Source organism: Hippocampus bargibanti, linkage group LG01 (genome assembly GCF_051943395.1).
Source record: "Hippocampus bargibanti isolate YZ-2025 linkage group LG01, ASM5194339v1, whole genome shotgun sequence".
In the NCBI taxonomy this organism is placed as follows: domain Eukaryota; kingdom Metazoa; phylum Chordata; class Actinopteri; order Syngnathiformes; family Syngnathidae; genus Hippocampus; species Hippocampus bargibanti.
Window position 1 is genome coordinate 1,638,524 of NC_142734.1, and position 12,481 is coordinate 1,651,004.

Here is a 12,481-nt window from a genome sequence, read left to right on the forward strand (position 1 = left end):
TTTAGTCAAATGCAAAACACTAATAAAAATGACTTAAAATGTCCCAAAACTACTACAAAATGACCTCAGAGATGCCGAGTTTCAGAAGGTCCTGCCCCCTTGTTCGTGACGTCACGCAAGGACGTCTTGCCTTGCTCTAGAATCAAAACAATAGCTTCAGATTCTGATAAGATGCTTTCTTGTTACTCATCCAGTAACGAATATGATTCAAATAGTTCTCAAGAGTATTGTATTGTATTGTATTGCCTGCGGTGTCCAGTGGTTGGTCGAGTCATTCTGTCACGAATCCATGGTGGTGGTGGTGGACCCCCAAATAGCAGGCCTAAGGGAGATATGGCGTACTTGACAACTTGTATTAAATAAAGACAGAAAGAACTATATTTACAACAACAAAATCATAAGAAGAAAAGGAGTCCAAAGTAACAAACAAAACCATGATCGAAATTAGACTGAAAAACATTGGTAACTCAAACAGGGTCAAACAAACATGACTGACACTGAAAGACAATTTGGAATTATTTAATAAGAATTCATGGACAAAATACAATTAACGTCAGTTCGTGAGTCAGATATTTTTAGGCTAGCAGAGAAGGCTTTGCAGGCTTTGCCGGTCCACCACTGCTACAATGAGTTTGACACCATCAGATACTGATTTTCATTCAGGGTGTGAGTCTTTCCGGAAAAATTTGTGCTGTGAGGACTTGTATGGCCTTTTCTTCAGACTTCAGCTCCTGTTCTCTTATCTGACGATTGGAAGAGGATGGGGGTCAATCAGTACAGTGATACCTTGGCTTACAAACTTAATTGGTTCCCAGACAGAGTGTGTAAGGTGAAAAGTGTGTATCCCAAAAGCTAATTTCCCATAGGAACCCATTAAAATAAGAATAATCCGTTCCCAGGTCCCCATAAAACATAGTTTTCTACTTTCTAAGCCTTAAAACGACACAAAATCTACCTTATTTTATGTATAATAAATGTGCTATGGTATTATAATTAAAGAAATAAACTGTACTGTATAATAAAGTCGTTTTATTTACCTTTGTGATGGTCGATGATGGCTTGAGGGAATGGAGTGGCCGGTTTCATCAGCATTAAACACTTGTTTAGGAACGTAACCTTCTTCTTTCACCATCTTGGGGAATGATCCCTTGGAGGTGCTTTCTCTGCCATAATTTTACCTAGTTCTTCATCAATTGTGTTCTGTTTAGCTGGGTTGATAGCCTTTTGCATCAAGTGTACAGATGGCTTGTGCGGTTTATTCGTGGATCCTGATTGATGGGATATTTTAACCTTGCAGTCTACACTCTGCTTTTGAGCTATCAAAGTTAAAAGGACTCCGAATTTCACTGTTTCCTCTCCATTTTGTCACTCTCTGTCGTCTGCCTGTCTCTTTAATGTTAAGCAGATTCCTTACTTACAGACAGTGTATTGTCGGTGTTCAAATACCTGACATGTTTCGGCGACTACTTCCGCCTTCGTCAGAGTGTCACGGATGTTGCTGTGACGCGCCATTTTCAGCTGGTGTTGCTATGAGGGCGTGACCTACCTGTCAGAACTGACAGGCAAGCCACGCCCCCCGCTGTCCGCTCGTCCCTCCAGGATGCTGCTCCAGGTAGTAGAGAGCATGTAAGCTCCCTCATCCCTGTTGATGGTCCTTGGTCCTCGCTTTCGGATTTCAATGGCCTCCCTGATCCAGCGCTGATGTTTGTTGTCTTCGGTGCGGATGACTCTGGCCTTCTCCCAGTCCATGATGTGGTTCTCTCTTTTGCAGTGGTCCGTGATGGCTGATTTATGGTGCTCCTGTTGTGCTTGTTCTTTTATTGCTCTTGTTTGGATTGTTGCCGTCTCCTTCTCGCACTCGTTCTTGTGCTCTTTCTTTCTTGTATTGAAACTCCTTCCTGTCTCCCCGATGTATGATTTATTGCATGACTTGCATGGGATATTAACAGGGATGAGGGAGCTTACATGCTCTCTACTACCTGGAGCAGCATCCTGGAGGGACGAGCGGACAGCGGGGGGCGTGGCTTGCCTGTCAGTTCTGACAGGTAGGTCACGCCCTCATAGCAACACCAGCTGAAAATGGCGCGTCACAGCAACATCCGTGACACTCTGACGAAGGCGGAAGTAGTCGCCGAAACATGTCAGGTATTTGAACACCGACAATACACTGTCTGTAAGTAAGGAATCTGCTTAACATTAGTTATCAAGTAGACAGGATGAATTTAGTACAACAACTGTCTCTTTAATGTTTAAACCACCTCTCCTGACTACTGCGTTCAGGACCAATCACGTGGATTTAACCGAAGACTGGGGGCGGGGAATAGAGGACAAAAAAAATGTTGGCTGCCAATTTCTTTTTTGGAGAACGGGCTTGTCTGCGAACGACACATCCCGAAAAATAGTTTGTATGCCAAGGTAAAATTTTCATAAATGTAACGTTCGTAAACCGAGATATCACGGTACAATGGTTGACGGTATTTGGCAAAAGGAGTTTCAAACTTCAAGCAATATAGCGTGTCTTATTGTGAAAGTCTTACCATGATTGGAATATAGCCTAAAATTTCCAGATGGCGAAGTTTGACGGCCAGCAGACCTCTGGGTTGAGACGTACCAAAGCAGAAAGCAGATGAAGGCGGACAAAGAACTGCCATTCTAGAACAGTGATAAGAGTGGAAGGTTCTAGAACATTCTGAAGAAGGGGGTCTGGGGGGGGGGGTCACAGGTAGCATCACAACCTACAACAAGCAAATGCAGCATCGACAGTTTCCCCACATTTATCTTACTTTTGTACTTGTGTTTCTTCACCGGGGGTTTCGTTTGCCAGACGTTTGGTGATCACGCCATCTAACAGTGAAACAAAATCAATTATTCAGATGGAATTATTTTGTTAATAAGCACATCTGAATTATAGCACGTGACTGCCAGACAATGTGCAAAAAATGTGTCCACTCCAGTGCCAGGGTTTTTGTCACTTTCACTCGAATTCCAGAATCCACACAATATTGAGAGTGGTAGGACTACATAAACATTCAACGCAGCATAAGAAATCTTGGACTCCTTTTTTATAGAAAAAAAAAAGAGTTAATTCCTAAATGATATGTGTCTGAAGTTATATGAGCTTGAAATGAGGGAGGCCATCCAAAATACAATGCAATACATACATATTGGTTTAAATAGCGCTTGAACAACAGCGGAAGCTGGAACAAAGCGCTAACATGAAAAAAAAAACGGAAATACTGCCCCCTTGTGGAAGGGAAAAAACATAGCCAGAGGTCTGACCAGCGCTTGATTGGCACCCCCGCAAGAAACATCCATATTGGTTTATATAGCGCTTGAACAACAGCTAAAGCAGGAACAAAGCGCGAACATTGAAAAAAAAGGGAAATGCTGCCACCTTGCGGAAGGTAAAAAAAACATAGCCAGAGGTCTGGACAGCCCTTTATCGGCACCCAAGCTAGAAAAAACACATTATTTCTCTCAGTGTTTATGTGATTTCTCATTAAAAAAATCCATATTTAATGACCTATGAAGTAGAAGTTCTCCACGACCACCATTTCCTGGAGCGTTACATCTGCTTGGTCGGACAATAACTTTCGCAGGAGCGTCAAGAGATGCTGATTGACAGGTGTCACGCTGGACGTCACCTCCTCCCCCAGCACAGTTGGGGGGACGGACAGTGTTCGAGGGAGGACATGCTGGTCAAGATGAAGGGACAGGTGCACTGTCTGAAACATTTGCTCCTGTCTCCTGAGATACTTTCCTGCTGTGAAGAAAATTCAGATGAATTAGGATTTATATCGGGGAGAAGGAGGTGTTTTTTTTTTAAATTGCTGCTTTGACAACTCGGACCTTTGCTACTCAGTTCCTCCAGGGTGGGACACTGTAGGAGTTTCTCCAGTGGCGCAAATGGAAAGTGGCCAAGGAGGCAGAGACAAGAACAAGCCTTTAACAGTTCGGGACTAGAAATCTTGGGAAGGTAGAACTCCAGAGTTTTGCTGAGACTTTGCAGAAACCTGCGCAAAAACACATTAGCTTCATGAAATTTGCTCATTATCTGTTGTTGTGCCCTTCACATACAGCGATACCTTGGCTTACGAACTTAATTGCTTCACAGACAGAGTGTGTAAGGCGAAAAGTGTGTATCCCAAAAATGTATTTCCCATAGGAAACCATTAAAATGAGAATAATCCGTTCCCAGGTCCCCATAAAACATCATTTTCTACTTTCTAATTTTCTAAGCCTTAAAACCGCACAAAATATAATGTATCTTATTTTATGTATCATAAATGTGCTATGGTATTGTAATTAAAGAAATAAACTACCATATAATAAAGTCGTTTTATTTACCTTTGTGATGGTCGTTGATGGCTTGATGGAATGCAGTGGCTGGTTTGTGGAACGTAATCTTTCACCATCTTGAGGAATGACCCCTTGTAGGTGCTTTCACTGCTATAATTTTACCTAGTTCCTCATCAATTGTGTACTGTTGAGCTGGGTTGATAGCTTTTTGCATCAAGTGTACAGATGGCTTGTGCGGGTTGTTTGATGATGTGATATTTTAACCTTGCAGTCTACACTCAGCCTTTTAACTATCTATCTATCGCAGTAGTTGTTGGCAGGTATGCCATCAGTATCAGTGAGAACTCGAAGGGTACTGAAGAACATACCGCTCTCCGTCCTGCTGCGCGCCGTAGTTGAGGGTCGCGTACACATTGAGGACACAGAGAAGGTCTTTGAGACTTAAAGTATCTGGATTGGTGATGACTCTTTGGGCAAACGCCGCCATGAGTGGAGTGGGACAAAAAGCGAGGCTCTCAAACGCTGAGAGGAAGAGGACAACCTGGAGTGGAGTAAGAATAATGATGGAAAATCAGATGAAGCGTGACCATAATCATCTTGACCACATCCATTTTTCAGCGGAACCGTCTAATGCACAGGTGTCAAAGTCAAGGCCCGGGGGCCAAATCTGGCCCGCCTCATCATGTTATTCGGCCCGCAAAAGAAAATCAAACGTGTCAAGTGACATGATGCTAGCTAAATTCAAAAGGTTAATTGATAAAGTCCATTTAGCGGTGCAATCTTCAAGCCAAGTCAGGAAACATATTAGCTAGCTAGCTTTCTATTAGCTGTATGGCTAATGGCTATCTGCCTTTCCAGCAGCTCCTGTATTTTGCTTTTCTACTTTCATTTCTTTCATAACTTTGCTGCTGTGAAATGTAAATTTCTCCACTGCGAGACTAATAAAGGCAAATCCAACCCATCTATCTATGAGCTAGCTGGCTATCTAGTGGCTAGCTATTAGCTATCTAGCTGGCCAGTTGTTGGCTAGCTGGCTATAAATTAGCTAGCTATCTATTAGCTATGTAGATAGCTGGATAGCTATTAGCTATCTAGCTGGGTAGCTATTTGAGTCAGGAAATATGGTAGCTAGCTAGCTACAAGCTATCTTTCTATTAGCTTGCTATCTTTCTATTAGCTTGCTAGCTTTCTATTAGCTAGCTAGCTTTCTAACTATTCTCGAGTAGAGTGAGCGCTGGCGCATGTGGCTGCCGCTGCTCACCCACAGGAAAATTTATCCTGTGACAGAACAGTGACCTTGAGAGTTTTGAAAGGCGCTTATAAATGAAATGTATTATTATTATTATTTTTAGTATAAAGTCCCAACCAAAATGTCAAATTGTAGTATATAAACCACAAAGAAATCCAAGATGGCGTCCGAGTAGGCAGCCGTCAGCAATCTGGACCAATCACGTGGCTTTAATCGAAGACTGGGGGTGGGGAATAGGGGACAAAACAAGTTGGCTGCCATTTTCTTGTTAGGAAAAAGGTGTGTATTCCGAAAAATAGTGCATATGCCAAGGTAATTTTTTCATAAATTTAACGTTCGTAAACCGAAAAGGTTCGTAAGCCAAGGGGTTCGCGAACCGAGGTATCACTGTACCTCTTTTTGGCTCCAAATGCCGAATGTGGAGGCAACGTAGTCCGTGATACTAGTGAACAGGTTCAAATCTCGGTAGTGCAGTTCACGACAGGCCAACAGCACTTTTAACAGCCTGTTAAACGGGACTCCGTTGAGATTATCTGCGCAAATCACAAACGAGTACAACAGTTTTGAAAAAAAAAAAAAAGCAACTAGTTGAATTTTCATTTTTAACTCATTCACTGCCATTCACAAATGTATTCGGGAATTGGAAAGTGTGACGTGGAGTGCCATTCCCGATTTTCTCCGGCCAAACGATCGGAATGAAAGTCAACTTGCCGGGTCCATACGCAAAGTTACCGCTAGCTAGCCTGCACAAGGCTCATTAGCTTCCACACTTGCTTTGTGCTGTCTCGCACTAAAGTATATTGACGCTAACGTTAGCATGGGGCTTGTTAAAATGCCACTGACATTCGACTGTTTCATTGCAAATTAGAATCAGAACCTTTTCTCTCCACAAAGGCTTTGAAGCTCAAGTGTACTTGTCATTTTTTTTTTACTCATTTGGCCTTATTTAAAGGGGTGTTTACCTGTTTCAACATGACGGCCAGTATCATCCAATCAAAATTGCGCTTTGCGCCAACAGCAGCCCCAACAGGAAAGGAACAGCGAAAAAGTGAGAATATGTACAGGTAACATCCAACTTACAACCGAGTTCCGTTCCGACCAAACGGTCGTAAGTCAAAATGGTTGTAAGTCGAAATCCATTCAAAATTTTTAATAGAGACTCGGAGGCTAAATGACTCGCAACCCGTCCGACCATCACACGGTCGATTGCTGTGCGAGTTTGTGACATGCTGGCTGGCTAAAATTGTCGTACGCGTTGCCGGCCTGCTAGCGCATAGCGGTGCCAGGCGTAGAATTAAAATGTTAAAAATAGGGTTTGGAGGTCATGGTCGTAAGTACAGGTGGTCGTAAGTCAAGCTGGTCGTAAGTCGAATGTTACCTGTATTTAGTTTTAGCCATAGGTTCCCGACCCCTGGTCTAAGGTTTCTAACTCTATATTGAACGTTTATGTAGTCCTAAAACTCAAGATTCTGTGGATTCCTAGAATTTGATTGACAACGACAATAACCCTGGCACTGGAGTGGACATATTTTTGCACATTTTCTGGAAACAAATGAGTTCATTGGAACATACCTATAATTCTCCGACTGCAGATATCCATCAACGGTTTGGAATAGAATCCCATTTTGGCCATGGTGGAGATCATGTATTGTGCATTGGGAAGCGTGAACCTCTCTGTCATCGATAAGGCCTTTCGCTGAAAATTCAATTGACATGTTCAGGATATTTATTAAAAGGGGGTGCGAGAGAACTTTACCTGTATAAAAAAAAAAAAGTACTTGACGCATACCTCAAGTTTCCGTTTGAGGTCGAGTGACATATCTTTACCCAAGAGGCGCATCACAGTCTGGAGAGCCAAGACATTGTTTATCCTGGGAAGATGTTCCTCAACCACCAGCCTGGAGCACCAAAAAAAAAAATGATCAGAAACGGTATACATTGATACCTTGGCTTACAAACTTAATTGGTTCCCACACAATGTGTAAGGAGACAAGTGTGTATCCCAAAAATTAAATTTCCATAGGAAACCATTAAAATGAGAATAATCCGTTCCCAGGTCCCCATAAAACATAATTTTCTCATTTTCTAAGCCTTAAACCTACACAAGGTATACCTTATTTTATGTATAATAAATGTGCTATGGTATTATAATTAAAGAAATAAACTGTAATGTATAATAAAGTCATTTTATTTACCTTTGTGATTGTCGTTGATGGCTTGATGGAATGGAGCGGCCGGTTTCATCAGCATTAAACACTTGATGAGGAAAGTCGCCTTCTTCTTTTACCATCTTGAGGAATGATCCCTTGTAGGTGCTTTCTATGCGATAATTTTACCTTGTTCTTCATCAGTTGTGTTCTGTTAAACTGGGTTGATAGCGTTTCTCATCAAGTGTACAGATGGCTTGTGCTGGTTGTTTGTGGAGCCTGATTGGATTGGATTGGATTTGCCTTTATCAGTCTCACAGTGATTGATGATATATGAGATTAATGGCATATTTTAACCTTGCAGTCTACACTCTGCCTTTGAACTATCGACGTTGAAACTAGTCCAAATGTCACTGTTTTCTATCTATTTTATTAATCTGTCTCTGTCATCTGCCTGTCTCTTTAATGTTTAAACCCCCCCCTCCCTCACTGCTGCGTTCTTGACCAATCACGTGCCTTTAATCGAAGACTGGGGGCGGGCAATAGAGGACCAAAACAATCCGGCTGACATTTTCTTGTTAGGATAACGGGCTCATTCGCGAACGACACATCACTTATTGTGGCAGCTCCGTGTGTATCCCAAAAAATAGTTTGTATGCCAAGGTAAGATGTTCATAAATTTAACGTTTGTAAGTTTGTAAGGCAAGGGGTTCGTAAACCGAGGTATCACAGTATTGTTTGAATAGAAATCACATTCATACACGACTTCTTAAGGCTGACCTCAAGCCGTGTTTCAGTGAATCCACATTGGGGGTGCTTTCCATACGTCCCAGACAGGAAGCCAAAATGGACAGACTTTTCTCATCAAAATCATTCAACTTCTCCTGTCGGTGAACAACAAGTAAACAAATATGAAATGAAATGAAGATGAATAAACAACATTCAGCATGACGCTTAAGTACCTGACAGGCACGGAGATACAGCTGGACCACGCGGCTCCTTTGAGGCACACCGAGATTCACCATCGCCAGCAGACAATAGGCCATGTCGTCACATCGCATGGCTCCAATATTGGCGACGCCGTTTTGCAACAAGCGGTCAAATGCAGGGTGCTCAAACATCAATTGCAGCTCACAGCGCCTCTGCTCATCTGACATCTTGATGCCGGCCCACATATGTGTGAGGCAGTTGCTGATTTGGTGAGGGGTGGGTGCATATTGTTCGGTGAGGTCAAGCACGTCTGATGGGGAGACGCACTGCAGTAGGAGCTCAAAGAAAGGGTTGCCCTTCTTTCCTTGGTCTAAGGGGTGATGTGTCTCATCCACTGGGGTAGGAACAACGTTGTTAGTTTTCTCTGGTTCCAAATAGGCGTCCTGTGAATGGAACCTCGCGGAAGTCTTGAAACTACAACACCGCCATGAATTGATTTGCCTTGTAGCATAAATGTCTGTCAAACATTTTTGGGAGAAACACGAGTTATTCGCCGGAATAGCCCCGATCGAGCAGCATGTTTTGAACGAAAAGATGCCGGAGCGAAGAGACCGCCTCATGACCTCACGCGTCAACCACAGAGACATTTTCCACCAAGATTGCGAGTAAGTTCAAATAATAAACTCTAATTAAATACCGATTTCATATTTTGCTTAGCCGAGCAAATCAACGTTCGTGTCGGACGGGAAATTATCGCAAGGTCAACACGAGCAAAACGCCAGCAACTACACGCTATTATAGTGTTTACGAAACAACACATAATCAGGCGAGCACCTCGTAAATTTCATTTAACGACGAAAAGCCTTTAATTTAAATGTCCCATAATGTTTTTTTTAAATTGTTATTCTAACTTGGATTCTCACATGCCTCGTCGAGACGTGCGCACCGCTTAAATCGGTCCCTCTGCAAACGGAAACACGAGAACGGTGCTGGTTGGTGTCTGATTATAACGATACGTAAAAATTACAAAATTATAGTGTTTACGAAACAACACATAATCAGGCAAGCACCTCGTAAATTTCATTTAACGACGAAAAGCCTTTAATTTAAATGTCCCATAATGTTTTTTTAAAATTGTTATTCTAACTTGGATTCTCACATGCCTCGTCGAGACGTGCGCACCGCTTAAATCAGTCCCTCTGCAAACGGAAACACGAGAACGGTGCTGGTTGGTGTCTACTTATAACGAAATTTGATTGACAACGACAATAACCCTGGCACTGGAGTGGACATATTTTTGCACATTTTCTGGCAACAAATGAGTTCATTGGAACATACCTATAATTCTCTGACTGCAGATATCCATCAACGGTTTGGAATAGAATCCCATTTTGGCCATGGTGGAGATCATGTATTGTGCATTGGGAAGCGTGAACCTCTCTGTCATCGATAAGGCCTTTCGCTGAAAATTCAATTGACATGTTCAGGATATTTATTAAAAGGCGGTGCGAGAGAACTTTACCTGTATAAAAAAAAAAAGTACTTGACGCATACCTCAAGTTTCCGTTTGAGGTCGAGTGACATATCTTTACCCAAGAGGCGCATCACAGTCTGGAGAGCCAAGACATTGTTTATCCTGGGAAGATGTTCCTCAACCACCAGCCTGGAGCACCAAAAAAAAAAGATCAGAAACGGTATACATTGATACCTTGGCTTACAAACTTAATTGGTTCCCACACAATGTGAAAGGAGACAAGTGTGTATCCCAAAAATTAAATTTCCATAGGAAACCATTAAAATGAGAATAATCCGTTCCTAGGTCCCCATAAAACATAATTTTCTCATTTTCTAAGCCTTAAACCTACACAAGGTATACCTTATTTTATGTATAATAAATGTGCTATGGTATTATAATTAAAGAAATAAACTGTAATGTATAATAAAGTCATTTTATTTACCTTTGTGATTGTCGTTGATGGCTTGATGGAATGGAGCGGCCGGTTTCATCAGCATTAAACACTTGATGAGGAAAGTCGCCTTCTTCTTTTACCATCTTGAGGAATGATCCCTTGTAGGTGCTTTCTATGCGATAATTTTACCTTGTTCTTCATCAGTTGTGTTCTGTTAAACTGGGTTGATAGCGTTTCGCATCAAGTGTACAGATGGCTTGTGCTGGTTGTTTGTGGAGCCTGATTGGATTGGATTGGATTTGCCTTTATCAGTCTCACAGTGATTGATGATATATGAGATTAATGGCATATTTTAACCTTGCAGTCTACACTCTGCCTTTGAACTATCAACGTTGAAACTAGTCCAAATGTCACTGTTTTCTATCTATTTTATTAATCTCTCTCTGTCATCTGCCTGTCTCTTTAATGTTTAAACCCCCCCCCTCCCTCACTGCTGCGTTCTTGACCAATCACGTGCCTTTAATCGAAGACTGGGGGCGGGCAATAGAGGACCAAAACAATCCGGCTGACATTTTCTTGTTAGGATAACGAGCTCATTCGCGAACGACACATCACTTATTGTGGCAGCTCCGTGTGTATCCCAAAAAATAGTTTGTATGCCAAGGTAAGATGTTCATAAATTTAACGTTTGTAAGTTTGTAAGGCAAGGGGTTCGTAAACCGAGGTATCACAGTATTGTTTGAATAGAAATCACATTCATACACGACTTCTTAAGGCTGACCTCAAGCCGTGTTTCAGTGAATCAACATTGGGGGTGCTTTCCATACGTCCCAGACAGGAAGCCAAAATGGACAGACTTTTCTCATCAAAATCATTCAACTTCTCCTGTCGGTGAACAACAAGTAAACAAATATGAAATGAAATGAAGAAGAATAAACAACATTCAGCATGACGCTTAAGTACCTGACAGGCACGGAGATACAGCTGGACCACGCGGCTCCTTTGAGGCACACCGAGATTCACCATCGCCAGCAGACAATAGGCCATGTCGTCACATCGCATGGCTCCAATATTGGCGACGCCATTTTGCAACAAGCGGTCAAATGCAGGGTGCTCAAACATCAATAGCAGCTCACAGCGCCTCTGCTCATCTGACATCTTCTTGATGCCGGCCCACATATGTGTGAGGCAGTTGCTGATTTGGTGAGGGGTGGGTGCATATTGTTCGGTGAGGTCAAGCACGTCTGATGGGGAGACGCACTGCAGTAGGAGCTCAAAGAAAGGGTTGCCCTTCTTTCCTTGGTCTAAAGGGTGATGTGTCTCATCCACTGGGGTAGGAACAACGTTGTTAGTTTTCTCTGGTTCCAAATAGGCGTCCTGTGAATGGAACCTCGCGGAAGTCTTGAAACTACAACACCGCCATGAATTGATTTGCCTTGTAGCATAAATGTCTGTCAAACATTTTTGGGAGAAACACGAGTTATTCGCCGGAATAGCCCCGATCGAGCAGCATGTTTTGAACATAAAGATGCCGGAGCGAAGAGACCGCCTCATGACCTCACGCGTCAACCACAGAGACATTTTCCACCAAGATTGCGAGTAAGTTCAAATAATAAACTCTAATTAAATACAGATTTCATATTTTGCTTAGCCGAGCGAATCAACGTTCGTGTCGGACGGGAAATTATCGCAAGGTCAACACGAGCAAAACGCCAGCAACTACACGCTATTATAGTGTTTACGAAACAACACATAATCAGGCGAGCACCTCGTAAATTTCATTTAACGACGAAAAGCCTTTAATTTAAATGTCCCATAATGTTTTTTTTAAATTGTTATTCTAACTTGGATTCTCACATGCCTCGTCGAGACGTGCGCACCGCTTAAATCGGTCCCTCTGCAAACGGAAACACGAGAACGGTGCTGGTTGGTGTCTGCTTACGATA

The 12,481-nt window shown here is 42.4% G+C and overlaps 2 protein-coding genes across 5 annotated transcripts; both read right to left on the reverse strand.

The window, feature by feature from the left end:
• Positions 1–30: 30 nt before the first annotated feature.
• On the reverse strand, positions 31–9,597 carry LOC148902685 (FAST kinase domain-containing protein 2, mitochondrial-like). 4 transcript variants are annotated; one of them, XM_089023061.1, is made up of 11 exons: positions 8,658–9,597; positions 8,476–8,579; positions 7,338–7,446; positions 7,121–7,244; positions 5,942–6,081; positions 4,668–4,840; positions 3,850–4,013; positions 3,524–3,763; positions 2,784–2,844; positions 2,538–2,703; positions 31–322 (listed from the first exon to the last, which is right to left on the reverse strand). In XM_089023061.1, the coding sequence occupies exons 1-11, from the start codon at positions 9,270–9,272 to the stop codon at positions 272–274; spliced, it is 1,947 nt and encodes a 648-aa protein (XP_088879187.1). In that variant the 5' UTR covers positions 9,273–9,597; the 3' UTR covers positions 31–271. The 4 variants fall into 4 exon arrangements, with proteins under 4 accessions (XP_088879187.1, XP_088879274.1, XP_088879027.1 ...); XM_089023148.1 differs by having other exon boundaries at positions 39–322; positions 2,538–2,652; positions 8,658–9,596; XM_089022901.1 differs by lacking the exon at positions 31–322 and adding an exon at positions 504–743 and having other exon boundaries at positions 8,658–9,596.
• Positions 9,598–9,949: 352 nt separating this feature from the next.
• Positions 9,950–12,418, reverse strand: LOC148902686 (FAST kinase domain-containing protein 2, mitochondrial-like). Its single transcript, XM_088995986.1, has 4 exons — positions 11,499–12,418; positions 11,317–11,420; positions 10,180–10,288; positions 9,950–10,087 (listed from the first exon to the last, which is right to left on the reverse strand). The coding sequence occupies exons 1-4, from the start codon at positions 12,114–12,116 to the stop codon at positions 9,950–9,952; spliced, it is 969 nt and encodes a 322-aa protein (XP_088852112.1). The 5' UTR covers positions 12,117–12,418.
• Between the last annotated feature and the right edge of the window lie 63 nt (positions 12,419–12,481).

Excerpts from the sequence above, each read along its gene's own strand:
- LOC148902685 (XM_089022901.1), bottom strand. The coding sequence starts at position 9,272 with ATGTCTCTGTGGTTGACGCGTGAGGTCATGAGGCGGTCTCTTCGCTCC. Across the intron at positions 6,082-7,120 it reads CTGCAGTCGGAGAATTATAG|ATAATCTCAACGGAGTCCCG; the intron begins GTATGTTCCAAT and ends TGATTTGCGCAG. Across the intron at positions 4,841-5,941 it reads GCATTTGGAGCCAAAAAGAG|GTTGTCCTCTTCCTCTCAGC; the intron begins GTACAGTGATAC and ends ACTCCACTCCAG.
- LOC148902686 (XM_088995986.1), bottom strand. The coding sequence starts at position 12,116 with ATGTCTCTGTGGTTGACGCGTGAGGTCATGAGGCGGTCTCTTCGCTCC. Across the intron at positions 11,421-11,498 it reads TGTATCTCCGTGCCTGTCAG|GAGAAGTTGAATGATTTTGA; the intron begins GTACTTAAGCGT and ends GTTCACCGACAG. Across the intron at positions 10,088-10,179 it reads ACCTCAAACGGAAACTTGAG|CGAAAGGCCTTATCGATGAC; the intron begins GTATGCGTCAAG and ends TTGAATTTTCAG.